The sequence below is a fragment of the Mesoplodon mirus genome (genome assembly GCF_964341445.2).
Source record: "Mesoplodon mirus genome assembly, chromosome: 9".
Taxonomy (NCBI): Eukaryota; Metazoa; Chordata; class Mammalia; order Artiodactyla; family Ziphiidae; genus Mesoplodon; species Mesoplodon mirus.
Window position 1 is genome coordinate 39,914,099 of NC_138985.1, and position 24,883 is coordinate 39,938,981.

At 41.7% G+C, this 24,883-nt stretch overlaps 1 protein-coding gene across 1 annotated transcript in view; it reads left to right on the forward strand.

The window, feature by feature from the left end:
- The window catches only part of IGF2BP3 (insulin like growth factor 2 mRNA binding protein 3), a gene marked incomplete at its 3' end in the record, with an annotated part of 145,926 nt that overhangs the window by 114,852 nt on the left and 6,191 nt on the right, over positions 1-24,883 (forward strand). The window contains exons 6-11 of the mRNA XM_082632757.1: positions 5,368-5,649; positions 9,876-10,010; positions 11,305-11,427; positions 14,006-14,141; positions 15,667-15,792; positions 23,562-23,678. Of these exons, the coding sequence (XP_082488883.1) occupies positions 5,368-5,649; positions 9,876-10,010; positions 11,305-11,427; positions 14,006-14,141; positions 15,667-15,792; positions 23,562-23,678 (919 nt within the window). The remainder of the gene's footprint in view (positions 1-5,367; positions 5,650-9,875; positions 10,011-11,304; positions 11,428-14,005; positions 14,142-15,666; positions 15,793-23,561; positions 23,679-24,883) is intronic.

Genomic DNA, 24,883 nt, shown 5'->3' on the forward strand with positions numbered 1-24,883 from the left:
TCCCAGGACATTGAATATAGTTCCCTGTGCTATACAGTAGGACCTTGTTGTCCAGGGGATTCTTATTTCTGGTGTGTGTTTTTTTTTTTGTTGGGGAATAGGGATATAGTTTATATATTGAAGCTATTATTGCATATCTTTTCATATCAGCTTGAAGATTTGTATTGGGTACACACAGAAGTGTTTGAAACAACTTGGTTGATGGCTAAAGGGAGGATATTTACCCTTAAGCTTTGAAATTTATGTAAATAGAAGATTTATTCTGGAAAAAGAAACAATAGAGCAGGTAGTGAGACAAAGAAATTTGTTGCCCGTTTTGCCATTCAGAGATAACCACTGTGAAATTTGCCATCAAGTTTGTTAGACTTTGTCCATGCATTACAACTTTTAAAATGCTAAAGATCGGGCCTCCCTGGTGGCGCAGTGGTTGAGAGTCCGCCTGCCGATGCAGGGGATACGGGTTCGTGCCCCGGTCTGGGAGGATCCCATATGCCGCGGAGCGGCTGGGCCCGTGAGCCATGGCCGCTGGGCCTGCGCATCCGGAGCCTGTGCTCCGCAACGGGAGAGGCCACAACAGTGAGAGGCCCGCATACCAAAAAAAAAAAAAAAAAAAAAAATGCTAAAGATCATTCTGTAGAGTTGTGCAGGTTGTCTTTGCATTAGCTATATTTATACTATTAGTAATCTCTATCTGGTATTTCATCCCTACCACAGTCTATGTAGCTAAGTCCTCTACTGGGCATCTAGGTTGTTTGCAGTTTTTTTTTGCCTTTAGAACTAGTTTAGTAATGAAGTCTTTTGTAGGTAAATATATGGGCTTTGTCCATAATTGTTTCCTTAAGATGCATCCCTGCAGTGGTATTATCAGGCTTTTGGTAATTATTGCTGAATTGTATGTCTCAGCCTCTTATTCTTGGTACAAGGAGAAAATGGAATGGTATGACTTTTCAATAATGGCTAAGCCTCATTTTGTTAGGATCTATGAGATACCCAGCAGTGAGGTCTAGGAATAAGAAAAAGAGATTTTAGACATGGAATTTAGAGTTGAAAGGGACCATAAATCTAGGCTAATGCCAAACAACAAAATGACTTTTCCAGGGTTCCATGGCTACTTAGTCTTCAAGCTGGGCTAGAATTTGGGTCTCTTTTTCACTGCTCAGCTCTGTATGTGTGTACCATTGGATAAATTTAACTTCTCTGGGTCTCATTTCTTCTTACTCTCTCATCCTTGAGATAAACTACTTATTCTTTCTCTCAAGGCCCTTTCAGTCCTACACTGTGATCTATCCCAATAAACTTAGCAATGTAATTAAGAGCTACCAGCTAGCAAAACTACTCACCATCTTCTGAATGACTCTTAAAATTGCATCAGAGCAGAGTCAAGTAATGATGAGAAACAGCATCCTGAGTAATACACATGTGGGATAAACATCCTTGAGTTCTGTTGAGCTGAACGCATATGTTTTGAGTAATTATGATGACAATTGTTGATCACACGTCTTGCATGTACAGTAGGATTGGTGAAAATACTATTAAGGTTTCCCCTGAACTCAGCAGACCACCAAATGGTATAGCTGAATATTAAGCTTTGTGCATAGAAAGGTTATAGTGGTTGACTTAAAATTCAGAAACTTGGAATCTTCAGTCATGAGAAAGTCATTGCTTGCAGTTAAGTTACTCCTGTACCTTCAGCCAGCTGTGTCCAAGTTTGGAGCACTGTGGGCTGAGGGGTTGGGAACCCTGCTTCCTTGGCAGTTAGCAGTGGGATATACACAGTACGTGCTGTCTGTTCTCTGACAGGAGCAGCCTGAGCTTAGAGCCTTTGGGACCCAGACTGCGCACTGGGTCCTGGAGCCCTGTGCTATCTGACCTCCCAAGTGAGAGAATCTTTTCTTTTCCCCTCCAAGAAATCTTTTTAAAGCAGCACAGTGAAGTTTGGAATTACAGTTTATGCCAATTTGAGAGAGTTGTTTCTTGAGACACACGTGACCTTATCTGGATAGCCCCAGAATACATAAAAGGATCTGATGACTTACATGTTTATCTCTGTTTATTCCCATGGAGAAGGACGTCTGTCTGCCTGCCTCTCTCACTCAAGAAAGAAGCTAATTACTTTTTTTGGTAACATTACTGACTTAATTCCAGAATCAAACTTTACTTACCCTCTTCTGAAGCTGGCAGTACTCAATTTTATAGTGGGAAAGGAAGTTACTATGGACTGTATTGCCTTTTATGCCTGTAGGTATAGTTGATTCCTACATTGGGCTTGGCTTTCTTTATGTCTCTGAAAGAACCTTCAGTGATCTGTTTCTTTGGGCTTTTAAAGGTTTAAAGTTGCTTTGAATGGGGAATTCCTTGGTGGTCCAGTGGTTAGGACTCTGTGCTTTCACTGCTGAGGGCACTGGTTCGATCCCTGGCTGGGGGACTAAGATGCCACAAGCGGCCTAGGGTAGGCAAAAAAAAAAAAAAAAAAAAAGGTTACTTGGAACGAATATCTAATTGGTTGAAACTTCTGTAATTCCAACTTCCTGTAATAAATATACATCATTGATATTAATAAAATCTCTCAGCTGTTTTCTTCCTTTAGAAATAGCCAAAATATTTTAGGGTGCTTAATCCACATATTCCTTAAGAAAAAAGAGGAGAGGGAAGAAGCAAGGGAACATGTGTTAACTTAAGGTTCTTGTATCAGGGCATTGGTAAAACAAGTTTTGCTGTGTGCCTGCAATCACCTGTGAATCTTATGAAAAGAATGCCATCTTTAGCTACTTTTTAAAAATTGAAGTATAGTTGATTTACAATGTTGTGTTAACTTCTGCTGTATAGCAAAGTGATTCAGTTATATATACATTAGAAAAGAATGCCCTCTGATACAAAAATCACGTGGAAATATCCCAAGATGTATTGTATTTGGAAAAAAAGCAAGTCACAAGACTATGTATATCATGATCTCAGTTACGCTTTTAAAGAGGGTACTGAACACATACACACCTGTGTGAACATATGGAAAGAACTGGTCCGTTTGCAGAAGTTATCACAGTTAACAGTTACTCTGGGAAGGGTCTTGGAGGGTTGGTGATGGTGACAGAAATATCTTGATACTTTGTTTTCCTGTATGATTGGGATCTTTTCTAATAAGAGTTCATTCGTGTGCAAGGTACTGTAGGACAGTGATGGAACAGGGGATTGGAGTGAGAAAGGGCAGGATTCTGGGTCCTAAGAACATTGGTACGCCTTGTCTGGTTGCTTGGGTCTGCCGTGCAGTTTCATGGTTTTGGTACCCTTTTTGGTGCTGGGACTATCTCCCCCCGCCACCCTCTCCATCCAAGTCAAAAATGGAAAGATCTCCAGATAAGGAAAGCAGTATGTGAACCAGAAATGATCATTCTGAGCAACTAGACAGAGAGCATTTCATGCCTGTGTTTCTGTCCCTGCCTGGATTGAACTCGGGGCCCACTGGAGCACCATCTGAGCAAAGAATCTGAGTAAACCTAGAGAAAGTGTGACGCCTTTTTTTTTTTTTAATTTTGTTGTGCACTGGGAGTGTGTATTATTAGGATTATGTCTGTGTGTGCTTTTGAAACCTTGGTGATATCGTCTGTCCACTTTTTACTGAGTTTTTCACTTTTAGAATAGGTAGGTAAGCTAGAACACAACAGTTTGGATGACTGTTGTAAACAAGGTAAGTAAAAGATGCCAGACATGAGAGATTACATGTCTACTCATATATATTTATATAGAAATTTAAACAGGCAAAATTAATCTATGGTGTGAGAAGCCTAGGGGAGGGGCAGTTACTGGAAGGAGGTACTGGTTGGTGGGGCTCCTGGGACACTGGTGTGTCTTAGTTCTGCATCTGGATATGCATGTTCACCTTGTGAAAATTCATTGAGATGTATGCTTAAGATTGGGTACTTTTCCATAATAAGCTTCAAAAATGAAAAACAAAACAAAACAAAAGTAAACTCTCAAAATAGATGAATGGATGCATGGATGGATGGACGGTTAGATAGGTGAGGTAGAAAACAGCTTCATTTGCTTTTTCTGGCCCACTACCACCCCTGTCTCTCTGCCCCAAGTGAAATCACAAACTCCACAAGGGCAAGACTGCTTACTCCCTTGGGGACTGGCTCTTAATAGGTATTGAGAATTTATAGTGATTGATTAACTGAGTATTAAATCCTACCCATCTCCGTTGAGTAGCTTAGAGATTTTTGTCCTTAGATTCTTTTTTTCTTTTTTTTAAAAAATATATTTATTTGGCTGCACTGCGTCTTAGTTGCAGCATGTGGGATCTAGTTCCCTGACCAGGAATCAAACCCGGGCCCCGTGCATTGGGAGCGTGGAGCCTTTTTTTTTTCTTCTTTTTTTAAGATGTTGGGGGTAGGAGTTTATTAATTAATTAATTAATTTTTGCTGTGCTGGGTCTTCGTTTCTGTGCGAGGGCTTTCTCTAGTTGTGGCAAGCGGGGGCCACTCTTCATCGCGGTGCGCGGGTCTCTCACTATCGCGGCCTCTCTTGTTACGGAGCACAGGCTCCAGATGCGCAGCCTCAGTAGTTGTGGCTCACGGGCCTAATTGCTCCATGGCATGTGGGATCCTCCCAGACCAGGGCTCGAGCCCGTGTCCCCTGCATTTGCAGGCAGATTCTCAACCACTGCGCCACCGGGGAAGCCCGGGAGCGTGGTCTTAATCACTGTACCACCAGGGAAGTGTCCATGTCCTTTGATTCTTAAAATATTTTAAATATTTGTATTTAAGAGGTTGAAGTAAGGGAGGTGTATATTCGTTACATCCTTTCCATTCTGATTTGGAAAAACTGGCCAGGATGAGGACTGCCCACTCCTCTCTTGCTGTGCCGGTGCTCATAGGCTGTTACTGACCTTATGAGTAATAGCTTAGTCAAGAGTAGGGGGGTTTTTTGTTTTTCTTTTTTGTTTGTTTGTTTCTTTGTTTTGTTTTGAGTTTTTTTTTGGCTGCACCATGCGGCTTGTGGTATCTTAGTTCCCCAACCAGGGACTGAACTCAGGCTCTCAGCAGTGAGAGCACTGAGTCCTAACCACTGGACCACCAGGGAATTCCCTAGTCAGGGTTCGGCAAAGTGTTTTTTTTACTTTATTGGTAGATGGCAAATATGTTCCCTTTGGAAACTTGTTGGTCTTTCCTATGTGTCCTTCAAAGGAAAAGTGCAGGTTGTGGCGGGGTGGGGAGTGTTATGTGTGTTCTGGGTTTGCTACTTCTTCAGTGGCTTTATTCAGAAGTTTTAGAGCCAGTAATCCTGAGTGGATTAGGTGGGTATTGCTTTGCTGAAAGGTTTGTTTTATAGCTCGGTTCCTCTTCCCACCCCCTGCTCCTTGTCAACTTTCAGAGCGTTAGACAAACTGAATGGATCCCAGCTGGAGAACTTCACACTGAAAGTGGCCTACATCCCTGACGAAATGGCTGCCCAGCAGAACCCCTCGCAGCAGCCCCGAGGTCGCCGTGGGTTTGGGCAGAGGGGCTCATCGCGGCAGGGGTCTCCAGGATCCATGTCCAAGCAGAAACCGTGCGACTTGCCTCTACGTCTGCTGGTTCCCACCCAATTCGTTGGAGCCATTATAGGAAAAGAAGGTGCTACCATTCGGAACATTACGAAACAGACCCAGTCTAAGTGAGTATTCCTGAGTGTGTGGGGGGGCCTTCATGCTTTCCCCTTTGGATCTTAATAACAGAGTGGGTTGTCTTGGTACTTTGTGTCCTTCTGAACATGGTAATGATCCCTTCTTGTATGGTACTTGGGAATCCTGAAAATCTTTGTGATTTGATATCCTTTTTATTTTTAAAATAAAATAAATGTATTTGTTTATTTATGGTTGCAGTGGGTTGCACGTGGGCTTTCTCTAGTTGCGGCGAGCGGGAGCTACTCTTCGTTGCGGTGCGCGGGCTTCTCATTGCGGTGGCTTGTCTTGGTGTGGAGCGCGGGCTTCAGTAGTTGTGGCTCGAGAGCTCTAGAGCGCAGGCTCAGTAGTTGTGGTGCACGGGCTGAGTTGCTCCGCGGCATGTGGGATCTTCCTGGACCAGGGTTCGAACCCGTGTCCCCTGCATCGACAGGCGGATTCTTATCCACCGCGCCACCAGGGAATTCCCGTGTTCATTTCATATAAACCTGGGGCTAAACCTTAATCTCAAAGGGAACTTCAGATTTTCACATATGAATGGAAAACAAATGATACTTAATCCACTCCTGATGAGGGAGGCCCTGATAAACGAAAGGGCAGCTTCTAGGTTCTCTGCTCCCCCATCGCCACTCTGACCTTCAGTGATAACTGCCTTCGGTGCTTTTGGAAGTAATTTTCTGGGTCCAATACAGAGATAGTTTTTCAGTCTTGCTTTACTTTAGTGAAGAATCATTCAGCTATGGTCCATAGTTATCCTGTGTTTAAGCCATGTAGTTAGAATGGTTGTTTCTTTAGGCTTTTGTTTGATAGTTTTAATTTGCAGATTTTAAGGAATTAGAAGATTCTCCATCAAACCTTGGCGCTAACTTTTTAGGAGTAGAAAGCAGGAGCTATTTGTTTTTATTTACCACTGTAGCCCCAGTGGTGGGCATGTTGCCTTATATGTAGGTGGGTCTCATATTTGTCAAATGAGTGAAATAACTCTATGTGAATTATATTTAATGCCCTTAAAATATATCTAAGGTACTTTCTCAATTTTGAAGCTCCAGTGATTATATATTCATTGTTTTGCTTTAGTAACCATCCTGTTTGCTTTAGTAACAATCCTGTTATGCTGTAGTGAAGATTTTGACCCAAAGAAACTTGGTAATGAACTCTGTCCTCACCCTTAGTTCTGTAAATTGCTACCAGGCACACCTCTGGGACAGCTGCTGCCATATTTCCTGAAGAACTGTGGGTGTATTAGGGAGAAGAGGCTGTGTGTACAAATCTCTCTTGTGTCATTCTATAGGAAAGGGTAGGGAAATGGCCCCTGGGCCAGCTACAGAGATGACTGTGGATCATTTTGCTTTTTAAATTTAGTAAGAAAAATTATTATTTTGTGTGGTTCAAGGAGTTAAGCAGTCTTTTTCAGAAAGTGTGACTATACCTTGTGCTGTGTATATCTTGCCTATGTGTTTGTTCCAACAGGCTTAAGAGGCTATCCATGTTCATCACAGGCACCATGCCTGCCTTGAGCTGGCTGACTCATTTCTCACGCAGAAACAAACGAACTGTGTCTACTGGTGGTTGCTACCCACTCCCCTGTGGAGTGACATCTGGTCCTGCCTTCCCCTGCTTTGAAGCAGGAGTTGCTGGGTGCTGGTTACCTTTGTGCAAACTCAGTGGCTTTGACTTCATAATGTAGAGTGTGGGGAAGACAAGTGAACCATAGCCTAATCGGTTTTCATCTTAAATTTGCCTGGTTTTAATATTAAAATTTAAGGGCTTCTTGCTTCCCTTGATGCCCCGTTACCTGCAGAAACTGATCATTCAGTGGTTTACCTTCCTTGTCACGTGGCAGATTAAAGTTGTTCCTTTTAAAGCTACTCATTTCCTTGTAGGGGGAAAGAGCTTCTGTGATTTAAATTTCACTGTTTGTTTTATTTAAGCAGGAAGATGGAGGATGGAGAGGGAAGGGAAGCAATTTTTGTTGCATCCGATGATTCACTTGCAGCTCTGCCAGCGGATTTAATTAGCTCTTGCCCCTGAAACTAGTCATTATCAGATCTTCTATTTCTGGAATGGCCTCGCAGGGCTACCCTAATCTGTAAAGCAACATCACCTTCTCTCAGACCTCAGAGTTTAGTCATCCTTAACACAGTGAGCAGGTGGAAATAAACCGGGAGGAGGGAGATTAACATGTTACCTACTAGAAGAGAGACAATACTTACAGTGATGGGGGATTGAAACCAGTGACTGGAAAGATGGTTCCTGAGATCAGAACTGTTATCTAAGATACTTTTTTAATTGGTTATTTCTAGATATCCTTTATTGGTTTCACTTCTACATTGCCCTAATATTTAGTTACAGATTTTAATTCTGAGATAAATCTTCAGTTTTCAATCAGACATTTAGGAAAATGAAATCCAGGCCTTGATTTTATTGGCAGGATGAAGTGGTCCTTCTCATGACCGTGAGTTACACAGCTCTTCATCTAGTGTTTGAGTGGCCAAGGAAACTCACCAGTACTTAATTTTCCCTGAACACATTTTTTTTTTTTGATAGTTGATTTTCTTTCTTGTACTTTTTAAACAGAAGACTTATTTTTGTATTTAATTCAAAACGTACAAGTATGTACATTAAAAAAATAAAAACAAAGAGCTAATCTTCATCTAACCCCCAAGGTGACCATTGTTAAGTTGGGGATAAGTCTTTACAGGACTCGTTCCTTGGACCTACTAACATGTGTAGCTTTAAATGAGAAATCATACCATGGTATGTATTGCATTTTTTTTTCACATAAGATCAAGGACCTCTAACTATGTTGGCACCTGTAATTTAACCCCATGGTTTCGAACAGCTGTATAGTATGGATGTAGTGTTATTTAGCTGTTTCTTCCTGAGAGGTATTTCAAAGGTGATTCCAACTTTCTTTCTGTTACAAATAGTGCTGCAGTGAACATTCCCGCACTGGTGACTTTCAAGCAGTGTTGGTCCCCTCTGTGGACGTCCGGCAGTGTCTGGAGACATTCTTGTTTGTCACATCTGGATGAGAGGGGGTGCTGCTGGCATCCAGTGGGCAGAGGCCAGGGATGCTGCTGGACCCTACAAGGCACGAGACGGCCTCCACAGCAAAGCACTAGTCTGATCCGAAAGGTCAATACTGCAAAGGGTGAAAAACACCCGTCTTGGCCCATGTATGAGACTACATCTGTAGGAGGCGTTACGAGAAGTAGGATTCTTAGGTCAAAAAATCATAAGCAGGGCTTCCCTGGTGGCGCAGTGGTTGAGAGTCCGCCTGCCGATGCAGGGGATGCGGGTTCGTGCCCCGGTCTGGGAGGATCCCGTATGCCGCGGAGCGGCTGGGCCCGTGAGCCATGGCCGCTGAGCCTGCGCGTCCGGAGCCTGTGCTCCGCAACGGGAGAGGCCACAACAGTGAGAGGCCCGCGTACCGCAAAAAAAAAAAAAAATCATAAGCAGCTCAGCTCTGATAGGTCCTGGCGGTTTGCTCTGTACTCTGCACCGAACCAGAAGGGTGGCCATGCCCAGATGCGCATCCTCTTGCCAGCACTTGATTTCATCCATTAACATGCTCACAGGCCTAGAAGAAAATGATACCTTGTTTTAATGACCAGTGAGGTGGAACATCATTTTGTGTTTATTGACCATTTGCTTTTCTTTGAAGTGGAATTGCCACCTCTTTGGGTTCCATTCCCATCATCACTATTGGTTATGCACTTTCCCCTCTCAAGGAGGCAAAACGTAGAAAGAGCCCTGCCAGAGGAAACAGGAGCGAAATCCCCACGTGTGACGGGTGGTGGACATACAGTATAGAATCAGGAGTTCCACCTGGCTTGTGGAATTCCAGCTCCAGTCCTCTTGGCTTGTGTTCCCGTCCCCCTTGGTTTTAGAGCAGAAGAAAGCCTTTTGTTTGAACCCAGGCTCTCGGACGTGAGATGTTTGACCTGTGGCACCTAAAAGGAAAATTAAGCACATGCAGCTTGGGCAGAATGAAAAGATGCCCCTGCGTGAGCAAAGAGAGGGGAGTACTCCTGGAATTAAATTAAAGTTGGTCTCATCCGTGGTGACAGCTTATCGAGACTTGATGCTTTTGAGGGGAGTGAGTCATCCACTCTTTGCCCGGAAGCGCTGTGACTTCAAAGTTGGTAATTACAGACTCTATTGTGAATACATGCTTACAGCTCTTGTTTTCCTCTCTCTTTGTGCCCACCGGAAGAATTGATGTCCATCGTAAAGAGAATGCAGGTGCTGCTGAGAAGTCAATTACTATTCTCTCTACCCCTGAGGGCACTTCTGCGGCTTGTAAGTCTATTCTGGAGATTATGCATAAAGAAGCTCAAGATATAAAATTGTGAGTAAAGAGGATTACCCCGTGAGGAGGTTGATATTTACACTGTCTTATTTTGGAATTCTGTGACACAGTTCTTGGGAATTGCCAACAAAGAAAGAGAAATACTGTCCCAAAGAGCGACAGAGGGTTGGCACTGTTGATTTTGTTATACAGCATAAGTCTTTTAAATACTTTGTTTTCATTCATGTTTGGATATGTTGTGAGTGGTGTAATGGAGAAAGTCTAGCTGTAAAAGAAGGCAGCTGGGTGTCACAGGAAGCTCACCTAAGGTCCAAGAAGTATCCCCGGGATTTACCCAAAGCAGGGACCCCAAATCCTCACTCCTTCACGTGGGGCTCGTTGGAGCTCTGTCCATGTCTGCCCAGCCTACCCTGCGGCAGCAGGGAATATGGAGGTGGGGAAATCCCTACTCTTAGGCTACGGTAAACTGGAGATTGATTGGAGCGTTTCAGGTTGAAACTCTAAATATCTTTTGCACAGGAACCTTGAGCAGAGGTTGGGTTCTCTGGTGCTTGTAGCGTCCAGCACAGTGGTGTGCTGAAAGTAGGATCCAGAGTAAGATGCTGGACTTAGCTTGGGGACCTAATGACTAGCATTTAATTTGTAGGGACCTTTGACATATATTACATATATTTTAATTATAAGGTATTATATGTTGCTGTATTATAAGATTAACATTCTTTTTTAGTACAGAGAAAAGTAAAGAAAAAGCCCACCATTCAGATAACCCCAATGACATTTTAAACAATGCTACATATATGACTTGGAAATTCAGAAAGGTACAAAATGAAAAGTGAAAGCCGTCCCTTCTTGCTCTTATACTCTTCCCCCAAGGTGTAACTACTGTTGAGTTTCTTCTGTTTCCCTCTATAAGTTGTGCATGTTACCCCCAGGAGTGTGTTTTTAAATTATTCTGAAATCACACTGGTTTGCAGTTGTACATGGTGTTCTGGTACTCAGGGTTTCAGAATATGGGTTTGAGTAAGGTGTTTTCAAAGGGCTAACAGAATCCATTTTGGGAAGACATTCCCTGAGATGAATAAAAGAAAACTTTTAAAAATTAACTCCTATCCAAATACTTGTCAGTGTTTTTTCACCCCCTCTATTCATGCATTGCTAGAATGTAGGCTAACGGTCAGCAAGCTTTAAACTATACCTAGCAGAATTCTTCCTATATGGTAGGTAGGAAGTAAATGTTTAATGAATGAATATTGTCTTTTTACCCTACGGTAGGTTTACTTACCCTGATTTGATGGCCTTTTTTTTTTTGGTTTGTTTTTTTCTTTCTTTACAGCACAGAAGAGATTCCCTTGAAGATTTTAGCCCATAATAACTTTGTAGGACGTCTTATTGGTAAGGAAGGAAGAAACCTTAAAAAAATTGAGCAAGACACAGACACTAAAATCACAATATCTCCGTAAGTGCTGGCTTGCTTTCTTTTGAATCAGAAAACTTTCACACACCGTTTCTAAGCTGTAGGTTATATATTAAGCATTTTACAACTCTGGGAGCTGGCCTGTACCACCATACTTATACTTCATTTCTCAAACTGAGTCTACGGCCTGCTGTTTCTAACTCATAGTGAAAGTATTATCTGTTCCCACTAAAAAGGCAGGATGCACTAAATACTTTACATTCATATTTCCTAGCTGAAGTCTTGGTCAGGTTTTCTGGCATATACTCCCAAAGTTGGAATATATAACCCAGTGTATTACGCATTGCTGTGTAACAAATTACCCCAACACTGGACCGCTGACGACAAGGGTAAGCATTGACTGCTCACCTAGTTTCTGTGGGTCAGGAATTCAGGAAGAGCTTGACTGGGTGGTTCTGTTTGGGGATCTCTTGATGTTGCTGAGAAGTTGATGCCGGCTCTTGGAGTGAGGCCTCAGCTCCTCACCTCCTGGGCCTCTCCACAGGGCTGTTTGCGTGTCTTAAAGACACGGCAGCTCTCTTCCCTCAGAGTGAATGATCTAGGAAAGAGCAAGACGGAAGCGGCAATGTCTTTTATAACATAGCCTCGGAAGTCACACTTTTTTTTTTTTTTTTTTTTTTTTTGCGGTACGCGGGCCTCTCACTGTTGTGGCCTCTCCCGTTGCGGAGCACAGGCTCCGGACACGCAGGCTCAGCGGCCATGGCTCACGGGCCCAGCCGCTCCGCGGCACGTGGGATCTTCCCGGACCGGGGCACGAACCCGTGTTGAACTGCATCGGCAGGCGGACTCTTAACCACTGCGCCACCAGGGAAGCCCATGAAGTCACACTTTTTACCATTTTTTTATTGTTGACATGTTGGCTCTGGTTAGTGTGGGAGGAGACTGCCCATCCCTGGGGAGTGGGGATTTGGAGGCTGGCCCCCATGCCTAGGGCCATGAATGCCCTGAAATTATATGGAAAGGCCTTTGTCTTCTGAGGGTGACTTTCCTTCATTTCCTTCAGAGTACCCCAAAAAGTCGAAGAATAGTAGAGAAAGACTGGGGCAATATGTTCACGTAGTAAGAAGTTTTCAAAGAAGGGGGTGGAAAGGAAGTGGGAGAGTTGTGCTTTGTGGGAAAGAAAGGAAAAAACGCAAAGTGGTAAAAATAACAAATGATCCTACCCTGTCTTGAATTTTATGCTCAGAAAGGGGAGGGTTTTAATAGAAAATAATCTTAAAATCTATTCTGGAAGCAACTATTTTAAAAATTGTAACAAAATGCTTGGCAGGGGAGAGGTGGGTTGAGCCTGGAGATGAGACATATACTTGTTTAAGTAGTCTAAGACAAATCATCTTCATTGTGTAGATGTCTATATTTTTAGTGAGTTTAGGAAGAAGTTAAGGAAAAATATCCTATTCATCTGGCTCAAGTCTAGCTTGAGACATTTTGCTAGTAGTGAAAATGAGAATTTTTTTTTTTTTTTTTGCGGTACGCGGGCCTCTCACTGTCGTGGCCTCTCCCGCTGCGGAGCACAGGCTCCGGACGCGCAGGCTCAGCGGCCATGGCTCACGGGCCCAGCCGCTCCGCGGCATGTGGGATCTTCCCAGACCGGGACACGAACCCGCGTCCCCTGCATCGGCAGGCGGACTCTCAACCACTGCGCCACCAGGGAAGCCCGAAAATGAGAATTTTAACCCTAGGAATATGAAGGGGAGCTGTCTCAATATTCTATATCCTTTCCATCTGTATATTTAGTCTTATTTCCATGGTAAGTATCTCCCACTGGTTTCCCTTCAAGGCTGTTGACTGGCTCAGGCTTAGGTTGTCTCAGATGTCACCTGAATGGATTTTGAAACTTCAACAGGAGCTGAGTCAAGCAGGGAGTTTCTGAATATTGCTGTTGCATTCTAACTTTTTAGTTGTCTAAATGGTCATCGAGGGACTATTTTTAAAATTTAGTCAAAATGGATTGATTTGTATTTATTTCCTGAATTATTATTTCCTACGTCAATCTAAATTCTAAAATTACCGTCAAAAATAAGTTTAGACACGTGAATTCTGGCTTGCCCTTTTGGAATATTTCTGTGCTTATTCCTTGCTTGGCGACCCAGAAAATGCAATTGCATGAGAATGCCAGTTAACACCTCGAATTGGTCAGTGCAGACTAGGAACATACTTATTAAAGGTTATGTTCATTTGGTTCTTGGTTTCCACTAAAACTGTAGATTTCCTCCGATCATTTTCTTTACATTTCACTGTTAAATTGTGAAAATAGTTCACCTTAAGTGGTCAAGAAGTGCACTCTATTTAAAACATGGACTTAATCGAACTGTGTACACTCAGCGATGTTTATTGAGAAGGTGGGAGGGGCAGTATTTTCTTCTCTCATGCAGTTTTACAATTCTTGGAGTCATGTCTTTTGGGGCTTACTCATCTTGCATCATGTCTAACCACCCACTTTCACATATTGCCAGCCTCCACAGTTGGGTTTTAATTGCCATCTGTGGCTGGGCTATTGCTTACTGTCTTCCTCCTATAATTTCCAGTCTTTTTCTTTCCCCTCTGTTTCAATCTGCAGGTTGCAGGAACTGACGCTGTACAATCCAGAGCGCACCATTACGGTTAAAGGCAGTGTGGAAACATGTGCCAAAGCCGAGGAAGAGATAATGAAGAAAATCAGGGAGTCTTATGAAAATGATATTGCTTCCATGAATGTTAGTTTTAATATGAAGGAAACGTCTTTATTTTGATGAACAATCAAAAGATGTTTTCAGTTGCATTAACATTGATTCCTTTAAGGGTGTCATTGTTAGATGTGGTTTCTAATTGATTTTTAGCACCACGGTGAGTGCCCTGGGATAGTTGGGAAGACGCAGACTTTGACATCAGGCTTGGCTATCTCTGTGATTTTAGCCAGCTTTGAGCCTTAGCTTCCTTACCTGTGAGGTAAGGCTAACACCTCCCTTAAAAAGGTTAATCTCTCCCATACCATGTGAGTTGGAGGGAGATGATAGTATTATAGGAATGTGGGCTTTAGAGGTCTGTGAACTGGGTTTGAATCCCAGCTCAACCATTTATTAGCTGTACCGCTATTCTCTTGGACAACTTATTTGGTCTCTCTGAGCACCAGTTTCCTCATCTGAAAAATGGGGCTACTGCCTACATGGCATGCTTACTAGGATTATAATAGATACAGTGCATATAAAAGCTACTGTTATGAATACAAATTTAAAATTTGGTTACTCATAAACCTTGGAGATAACAGAGTTTCAAATGACAAAACAATCTGTGTAGTGCAAGTGCATTGCTGACATTCCTTAGTGGATGGAATGGTGCAGAAAATGCAGCATTTCCAAAGTCTATCTTGAATTTTCAAGTAAATGATTAAAAAACAGTTCCTCAGTTGGGCCTGTCATCTGAAACATTACACCTAAAAGAAGGGAAAATGTAAACATGATATTACCTTTGTGAGGAGAGCCTGGAATGCTAATCATGTTACCCCCACATGACCGCTGCCTACCTACCTTCCTTCACATTATCACTGCTCATCCAAATGTTTCAGAGTCGCCCGGGGGTAAATTCAGCCCCATAGGCCTTTAACAAAGATTCTTGAGTGTGCTCAAGTCTGAACTCTGTAGTCCCCACCTTATTTCCTTAACCCTTATCAAATTAAGCCAAAACAAAATCCCATTTCTGGCTCCTGGATCCATTCCAAAGATAGGTTTAATTGTAGAAGACATGGGGATGGGACCTGATTTCCAAAGGGCTTGATTTTGTTTTGGGTCTTTAGACTCATGACTGCCAAATTTTTTCCGTGGCGTAAAGATCTCTTAATATCTGCTATTTGGTTTTCTCTTCAATGAACAAATCTTGTTTGCTTGTTTCTTCAATTAATGCAAGATTTTCAGTCTCTATTTACTGTGTGCCCAGAGTGTACGGATTACATATATGTCTGAGCACTGTGAGCTGGTCGTAAAGGCAAGAAAGCTGTGTTCCCTGCTTTGAGGAACCTAGCATGGCTTCAGGTCAAAGAGGAGGCAGACGGCACATGGATTTTAAAATATCAAGAATTATAAACAGACATAACCTACATACTCAAGTATAATCACATGGAACATCTGCTTTGTTCTAAAATTTGAGTCATAAAACGAGGTCACAGTCTGGATATTATCACATATAAATGCTCACTTACACTTGATCTTGTAATTGTAAAATGAAGGGACCTTTTTACCATTGCAGCTTCAAGCACATTTAATTCCTGGATTAAATCTGAATGCCTTGGGTCTGTTCCCACCCACTTCAGGGATGCCACCTCCCACCTCAGGGCCCCCTTCAGCTATGACTCCTCCTTACCCACAGTTTGAGGTAAGACAATGTGCCTTGGCTTTCTTTATGGTTGAGGGGGATGAAGTCAAGGGGACACAGTCAGACTTTGTTGCCCTCGAGTAGTGTGACATTAAATGCTAATTGGGAAAAATCTTAATGTGAAACCTGGTCCCCGTGTGATCTCTCATCAGTTAGGAGCCAGCACAGGCTTTTCAATTCTTGTCACTAGAACCTTCTTATCTTTGCAGAGTAGACCCGTGAGTTATTTCTTTTGAAGTTCTTGAGTAGTAGGGTTGTTAATGTATGTTTTCAGATATCAAAGGAAAAGTTTGAGACTTTGAGGAGGGGGAAAGAGGTTAGTTGTTTTTAAATGTTGAAGGAAAGGATTTTTAAAAGGCTTCCTTCATCTTGAACTTTACCTGAAAGTTTACTGCTTTGAAAGGTCAGTAGAGACTAGACACGTTTTCCACTTTGAATGTTTGTACTTATTAAACAGCTCAGGCAGTCGTGCCCACAAATCTATTGTGCATGTGTGTGTTTGTGTGCAAACGTTAAACAGCTTTTATTTGTTTTGTAAACAGGTGGATTATTAAGAAATAATCCTTATTTTTATATTTGCTTTTTAAGAGTAGCATTTTTCCTGAGGTCAGAAATAGGAGACCAGTGATAGTATGAAAATAAATGCAGCCTAGCAGACACGTATACAATAAATTTTTTTGAAAGAAGTGCACAATTCAGTTGCATCAACAATAATGACTGGAGGTAGACACTCATGTGAAATAAAGTTCACATTCTAGGATCTTCCTTCTTGAATTTGTTTTTACATCTCTCCCTTCCTGTTTGGCTCTCGTATCACATAAAGTTGTGAGTGGTACCTGCTACACCAAATTTAGGGAAATGTCCAGGGAGAAAAGGTGGGGGACTCCATTCTCTCAGTGCCTAGAATACATGTAGAGTAAAATGCAACTGGAGTTCTAGAGAACACAGATCGCTGAGATTGTTCATGTTTTTTATCCCCATGAGAATGAGAATTTCCTTTGCCTGTTCTTGAAGCTGCCAGGCTGTCAGGTGTGCTTAGCTTTTGCCATGGGCTTGCAGTGTGTGTGTTTCTGCCTTTGCTGTCGGTGACGTTTGCATCTTCCCCTGCCCCTCATCTGCCACTTCAAACCTCTTTGGGTAAAAACCATGTAACAAAGCCCATTAATCTAAAGATAGACATCAGAATTTCATATCAAGTGTGAACAGATTGATGATGTGTTTTATAAAGCTTTGCACCGCAGCTAAAGGTGATGTGAAGTGGCTGAGGTGTTTGTACCTTGGTGCTAAAGGGGAGGGGTGTAAAGAGAGAAGAGCCAGTTCTGTTTGTGTTAGTCTCCTCTTCTTCGCTCTGGGTTTCTTTTCTTACCCACGCAGTGAAGAAACCGAGATAAATGAATTGTCTCTAAGGACTCTTCTTTCAGGTCAAACATTACTAGTTTTTACAGAGTTCGATTTTGTTTCTTACAAATTGAAAGTTTGCAGCAACCTGCGTTGAGCAAATCTATTGGTGCCATTTTCCCAATAGCATTATTTTTAATTAGGTATGTACATTTTTTAGACATAATGCTACTGCACACTTAATAGACGACAGTTATATACAGTATAAACATAACTTATATGCACTGGGAAACAAAAAACTTTGTGCGACTCACTTTATTGTGATACTCGCTTTAATGCAGTGGTCTGGAACTGAACCTGCAATGTCGCTGAGGTATGCCTGTATTTAAAAACTGGGTTAGAGAATTAAAGGTTGGCAGGTGTTTGCTCTCAGCACTCTATGATACTCCTCCATTGCATTTACAGCTGCTGATGAGAAGCCTACTGTTCTGCAGAAGCTCTCACAGAGAAGTCAGGTTACTCACTAAGATAGTCTCTTTATCCTTGATTCCTGTAGGTTAGCAGCAAATCTCTGCTTTTACTTTAAATATATATTGCCTGGCAAGGAGTAGGTTTTCATGACTAAATGGTTCAGAGACTATTTTCATGTATTGCTTCCTCTTTTAGAGTTTCATTTTTTTTTCTACACGTGTTTTCTCACTTCTGCTTTGTAACATGAAAGTAGAATTGATGCATCCTGTCTTTGGATAAATCCCTTGTCGCTGTTCTAGTCCAGAATTTTGCCCATTGCCTCCTCCTAAAACATACTCTTCTTCCTGGAACCTGCCAGGTTGATTTTTCCCATAGAGCCAAAGAGTGGGTTCTTCCAACAGACAAAAGTCTCTACTTCCTGCCTGGCAGCTGGCTTACGCAGTACTTCATTGGCAAACTTCAAGTTTATAAATGACAGGAAATGCTCCTTTCAGAAATGCTCAAACAGTAGGGAAGAGGCGTTTGGCAGCTAGTGAGCAGAGTAAGAGCTGGAATTGGCATCGCACACAACAACATCCATAGCTGGATGGTCTCGGCAGCTTGCGTTGGGGTTGGGAGATGTTAGTTCAGGCGCCGTTGTCTCCATAATTCTGATAGCGTCCTCGGAGTCTCCCCAAGTCTCTAGAACAATAGTGTAATCTGAAAATTGCTAACTTGGCTGCTTATGGAAGAGGCAAGGAATGTGAACACTTCTTCTTAGTCCTTACCTAGTTTGAAGTGCTCTTTAAGAAACAAAATATAATTTGAAAGGGATTGTTAGATCAAATGACTCTCATGGAGTCTTGTAGTCGTACTGTTTAGGATTTCTTACTGTGGGTGCAGCTCTTTTGTTAGTAAACAACTTCAAAGTAAGTAACTCGTTGCATATATTATCTCTGAGAGGTCTTGGTTACTTAGTTATAGGGAGAAACTTCCTTTGCTTTTTTTTTAAACTTAAATATTCTGTTCAGGTTATGAAGTTGAGTAAACCCAATTTCAGTTCCAGACCAAAATCCATTAAAACAAAAACAAAAAAACCCCAGGAGTATGTATTTTACAAGCCAAAGGGAGACACTGGCATTCTTCCAGATTCCTGGAGGCTGGTCTTGTTGGCTGGCATGCATGTCGCCATGCCTTTGTGATGTCTTAGATTCTGTTCCCCACAAAGTAAATACACTTAACCTTACTGTTTGCTCATTCTTGTATTTCCTCATGATAGATGATTAGGAATTACTCATTGGCAGACTTCACCAGTTATGCAAACTTTCAGTTGAGCAGCTTTGTTCTTCTGTTATTTCAAGCTATAGCATAGGGTCTGCCAAGAAGTCCAAAGGAAGTTTTGCCAATAGGCATCTGGCAGAAATCCACTGGGAAACAGCTTGTGACCTGAGTGTCTTTCACCTCTGAAAGTTTAGGAAGAAGGGTTCAGGATAATGCAGCTGAACATTAACTTACATGCAAAGAATGTGTAACGCTATAGGGTAATGCTGATGCGTTTTTTTTAAGCTCATCTCAGAGTCTTAGATTCACAGGTGAAAGAGACTTATCATAACCCATTGTTCTGGCTTCTTAGTTTTATATGTAAAAATTATCTGTTTATCTGGGTGTTCTAATCCTGAAAACATGGCTTACTACACAGAATCCCATATAAGAATGGGCCAGTTTAATGACTGTCCAGTAGACAGGATGTTTATGTGAGGTGCCTTATATTCCCAGAGGAAAGTTTCCTTGAAAAGAAATTTATGGTCAGGGATGTGCTTGGTGGATATGGAACTGGAACAAAGGGATTTGGGTGGCGTTCAGAAACATCTTCATCAGGCTTCAGACACCTGATGAGTCAACTTTTCATTAAGGTGCTATTACCAATAGTACACACCGCTGTCTGTCAATCCAGGACACGGCTTCCTGGCATGCTTCATTTACTTCCCTCTAACCTCCCAGTGTGGAACTTTTTTCTGTCTGCATACTGATGCTTTCTTTATGTCTTAGCCCCTTCTTTCTATTATAGTTTGGTCCTTTTAGCCCTTCTCTACTGTCCACCATTCCTTTTCCAAATCTTCACTCAACTTTTAAATTCACTCTTAATCTCCTATTGGATTTGTTACCTCCTACCCCACCTCCCCAAAATCAGTAAAACAAAAGCATCTATAGCCTCTCATCCATGACTGTATCAGAAAGATGATTTTTCTTTTGTTCAACTTTGGAGACTACAACACACTTTCTGCCCGTGAGCTTTTCTCGTAGCCATGGTCCTCGGTATCTTCTAGGCGGAGACATGCTCAGGCTACATTTGTGAGGCTCTGGGACTTTTGCGCTGGGGATGATGCCTGTTACATTAGGCCTCTGAGGACATTCAGAAGTTGCTCTCTGGGGTCAGTCCCAGGAAAAGTAGTTTTTACTAAACAAGTAGTTTTTCTCAAGATGTAGTAAATCATGTAACCAATTTTTTAAATTAGCTGCTAGGAAGCTTAGAGCCAAATTTGTATAATAACAGCATTTCTGATTTTATCTTTCCTGTTGAGGTCCCTATGCTCTTATTTCTTCACCTCCTTTGTCTTATCTTTCTATTGTGTATTTTGTAAGCAGCATAAAATATTTCTGGAACATGGCCCAGAAAGCAAATAATTATATAGTCATGGCAAAATACAATGGGGCAGACCTGGGTGAGTTACACATTAGATTTAGTCTGATCCTTAGCTCTTTATTACTGCCAGCCCCATGACTCCTCCCACCCCCCTAAAAAAAAGTTTATTATTCAGAAGAACATTACATGGATGTTCTCAGTGAGATTAAATAGTTAGATCCTATCTTTACTTTAAAAAATTGGTTCAGATTAACATACCAGTTTTAATATAAGGACCAGAATGACCAAATAAATTGATACTAACATTGAGCACAGTTTATGGGCAATGTCAGCATTAATTCATTTCTATCCAGTTATTAAAAAAAGAGAGGCCTTAAAGTGTCCCTCTGGAATAAATGGTATGTGGTAATTGCCTAACACCCTAGCAGGCTGTGAGGTACAGTGCTTTCAAAAGAGAGGCATTGTTCTTAAGACTTAAAATTATTTCATTCTTCAGTATTTCCATTTGGTTCTTCGCTGATGAATAGCAGTAGAAGTTGACTTGGCCAAGCTGTGCCGAATAGGCCTCTTTCACAAATATCCACAGTCAACAGTTCACTGGGAAGGCAAAACCTCTCCTGATATGTGTGTTCCAAGAATGCTTATAGAGCCCCAAGGGAATCTTCATTAGACTGACAGCTGTACTAAGGCGTGCAGTGTGTTATAACATCCTAGGAAACATACCAAAGATATACCAAGTTGTAAATACTATGCACATCTATTTACACAGATGCTGAAGAAACAAAATGTACAATGGTTTTTGTCAAGAATATTTTCTGGAGTTGAATTTTAGATTAACTTGTATAGGAAATAAGGAGGTACATGGTGGGGTGTGGTTACAGATAAAGGAAGAGACTTAGAAGAGCAGAGTTCAGATGATTTTTATGTGTGGGAAATGAGACATGGGGTCTAGAATCACACACTGCTTAATATTTGTAAGTGTGAAAGGCATGTTTCGAACGAAAATGACTTCCCCGTCTTTTACACATTTATTCACCCTAAGATAAATTAATTAGCATGAGAATTTGGAAATATCTATTTTAAATGTTCATGCTCTGATCTAGCATTTTTATTACATAAAACCTTAGAATTATTTGTACAAGGGCACAAGATTTAATGTTTAAAGATTTGATTGCAGCGTTAGACAAATTGGTGAAAAATTGGAAACCAAACTTTCTAAAGGTCTTTAAAATAGCATCCTCAGATACAGCAAAATAACTGTCAGGGAAAGATGAAGGAATTGGGGATTTTTTTTGGACTTTTCTGTGATGTGGTTATTTTATTCTCATAGTGGAAACAAACATTGAAACCCTTAAGTTTCAGTTAAAAGTGTCTCACACATGCTTAAGATGGATGTATTGCAGGTGAGACAACAAACCTGTTGATTTCTTTTCCTTGTTCTAGTAGAGCATCTTGTCCTTCTCTTTTTTGGTGATTCAATTAAACACATCTTTTTTGGTAAATTTTTAAATTGAGGTATAATTGATGTACAACATTTTCAGGTGATCCAATATTTGTATAGACTGCAAAATGATCACCACAGTAAGTATAGTTAGTTAACATCCATCACTGCACAGTTACAAAAATTTTAAGTGTGATGAGAACTTTTAAGATCTACTCTTAGCAACTTTAAAATATGCGATACAGTATTAACTGTAGTCACCATGCTGTACGTTACATCCCCAGGACTTATTTTATAACTGGAAGTTCGTACCTTTTGCCCTTCTTTACATCATGCTTTTTTTTTTTTAACATCTTTATTGGAGTATAATTGCTTTACAATGTTGTGTTAGTTTCTGCTTTATAACAAAGTGAATCAGCTATACGTATACATATATCCCCGTATCTCCTCCCTCTTGTGTCTCCCTCCCACCCTCCCTATCTCACACCTCTAGGTGGTCACAAAGCACCGGGCTCATCTCCCTGTGCTATGCGGCTGCTTCCCACTAGCTATCTATATTTTACATTTAGTACTTTACGTCATTCTTAATCTTTAGTTTTCCTTATTCTTCAAAATAAAGAAAAATGTTCATGGACTGTCTCTGATGCCCCTTTCAGCATGTTGATGATCAAAGGCTACACATAACAAATTTTTTTGACTCATAGAAGTCAAACCAACACAGATGGAGAGAAGAGTGATACAACCAGGGAAGGGAGCACTTCCCTGAGAGCTCTACTGGACATTTTTCTTAAGTCATTCCTGCAGGTCTATGTATATTGCAAAGTACACCATAGCTGTTGGAATTGAGGTATAAACTCATTTTTTGTGAACATGGCTTAGGAGATAGAGAAGCCCAGGTTTGAATCTTGGCTCCAACACCAATCATTATATGACCTTGTGCAAGTAATCTCTCTGGCTTGGTTTTCTCATCTTTAAAATGGGAATGCTCTTAGTTTCTATCAGTTGGATCAGTTGTGAGGTGTAAATGCACAGCAGCTCACACAGGGGAAACTCACAAACTCTCACCACAAAGGATTGCTGTGTGCACCTGCCCCCGATCATAGTTATCTTCCTCTTAAGCCTGACTTTTATTTGGTCAGTGTAAGTTTTTCTGATTGATTTTGGTAATTCTAGACAAGTCGTGGACATGTTCAGATTTATTGACATTGTTCTATCTTAGTTTTGTCTTGTGTGATATCCTTTCCTTTTTCTCCTTCCATGTTTATAATTGGTAAATTGGCAAAAGGTTTTCCTTTTATTTAAAGAACCAGACTAGCCTTCTGTTACTACTAGTGTTTTTATTAAAAAAACAAACAACTTTGCTTCAGAGGAAGGAAACTAAAGACTTAGAAAAAATTCCTACCAAATAGTGTGAGTAAACCACGTCATATGGAACAGCCTTGTGCTGAGGGTGTGTGGAGGGACAAGGAAGTGGAATGGCTGCCGCTGAGCATCAGGGCCCCCCTGGAGGTCTGTGGTGCTCAGGGCGCCGTGCTCTCTGCCTCCACGCCGACCTTACAGGGAGAAGAGGGAGCTGTTATTGCCACTAGGAATTTTTGTGTGGTAAGAGTGGTGGTGTCATTTGGTGGACCAATATTAAGTGGCACAAAATTTGTTTTAAATCTGTAAACTTGAGGAAAAATTGTACAGAGAAAAGTGATGTTTTAAATGCTAACACTTTCAGTATGAATGTGAGATCTTCTCGACCTGTTAGGTAAACTCATATCAACTTACTGTGGTGGTTTTTCCTAAAACTATCCTAATATTTCTAACAGTATGAGAATGCCCCTATCCCTATGCCAGTGACACAGCCTGATTTGTATCCAGTAAGCATGTATGTCCTTTCTTTTCCAACAGCAGTCAGAAACAGAGACTGTTCATCTGTTCATCCCAGCCCTGTCTGTCGGCGCCATCATCGGCAAGCAGGGGCAACACATCAAACAGCTTTCTCGCTTTGCAGGAGCTTCTATTAAGGTACTGTTCTGCCAGCTGTGGCTCTTTTTTTTTTTTGCGGTCCGCGGGCCTCTCACTGCTGTGGCCTCTCCCGTTGCGGAGCACAGACTCCGGACGCGCAGGCTCAGCAGTCACAGCTCACGGGCCCAGCCGCTCCGCGGCATGTGGGATCTTCCTGGACCAGGGCACGAACCCGTGTCCCCTGCATCGGCAGGCGGACTCTCAACCACTGCGCCACCAAGGAAGCCCATGTGGCTCTTCTTAAGGACAGCAAGTTACAGAAATGTGAGTCTTCCTGCCACTCTGTAATTTGAATTGAATGTGGCAGTCTATGTTGGGGTACATAAGTGTGTGACAGAAAACTCCAAACAACTCTAGCTTAAACAAGGTAAGTTAAATTCTCTCTCCAGAAAAAGTAGTCTGCAGGCATGCAGTTTACCGTTAGAATGGTGGTTCTGCCCCACCGCATTCCTGGATATATATTCCTTCTAGCTCATCTTCCCTGGGCGTGGCTTTGGTCCCTCACACTCCCAAGTGACGCTATTTAGTGCTGGAACAATCAAGGCTGTGGTCCTTTTAAGGAATAGACAAATTGACAAAGGCTTGGTAAAGTCATAGCTTTCTTCAGGAAAACATCAGTCTATTGGGTTTATTTTGGTTATATTTTATAAATATATATATAAATAATTTTTTTTTGGCTGCGTTGGGTCTTCATTGCTGCACACAGGCTTTCTCTAGTTGCAGCAAGTGGGGGCTACTCTTCGTTGCGGTGCGCGGGCTTCTCATTGCAGTGGCTTCTCTTGTTGCAGAGGACAGGCTCCAGGCGCACGGGCTTCAGTAGTTGCGGCACACGGGCTCAGTAGCGCAGGCTCAGTAGTTGTGGTACATGTGCTTAGTTGCTCCGCGGCATGTGGGATCTTCCTGGACCAGGGCTTGAACCTGTGTCCCCTGCACTGGCAGGCGGATTCTTAACCACTGTGCCACCAGGGAAGTCCAATTTTATAAATATTTAATGAAATTTTTAATTTGAATATAGTACCAAAAAAACCACAATGCACTCAAATGTTTATAGTATCTTTATTTATAACTGGGAAATGGGGAAGAAGCAAATGTTCATCAGCTGACAAATGCATATAAACTGTGGCCCATCTATATAATAAATATTACTTAGCAGTAAAAAGGAGGGAACTATTGATACATAAAACAACTTGAGTGAATCACATGTA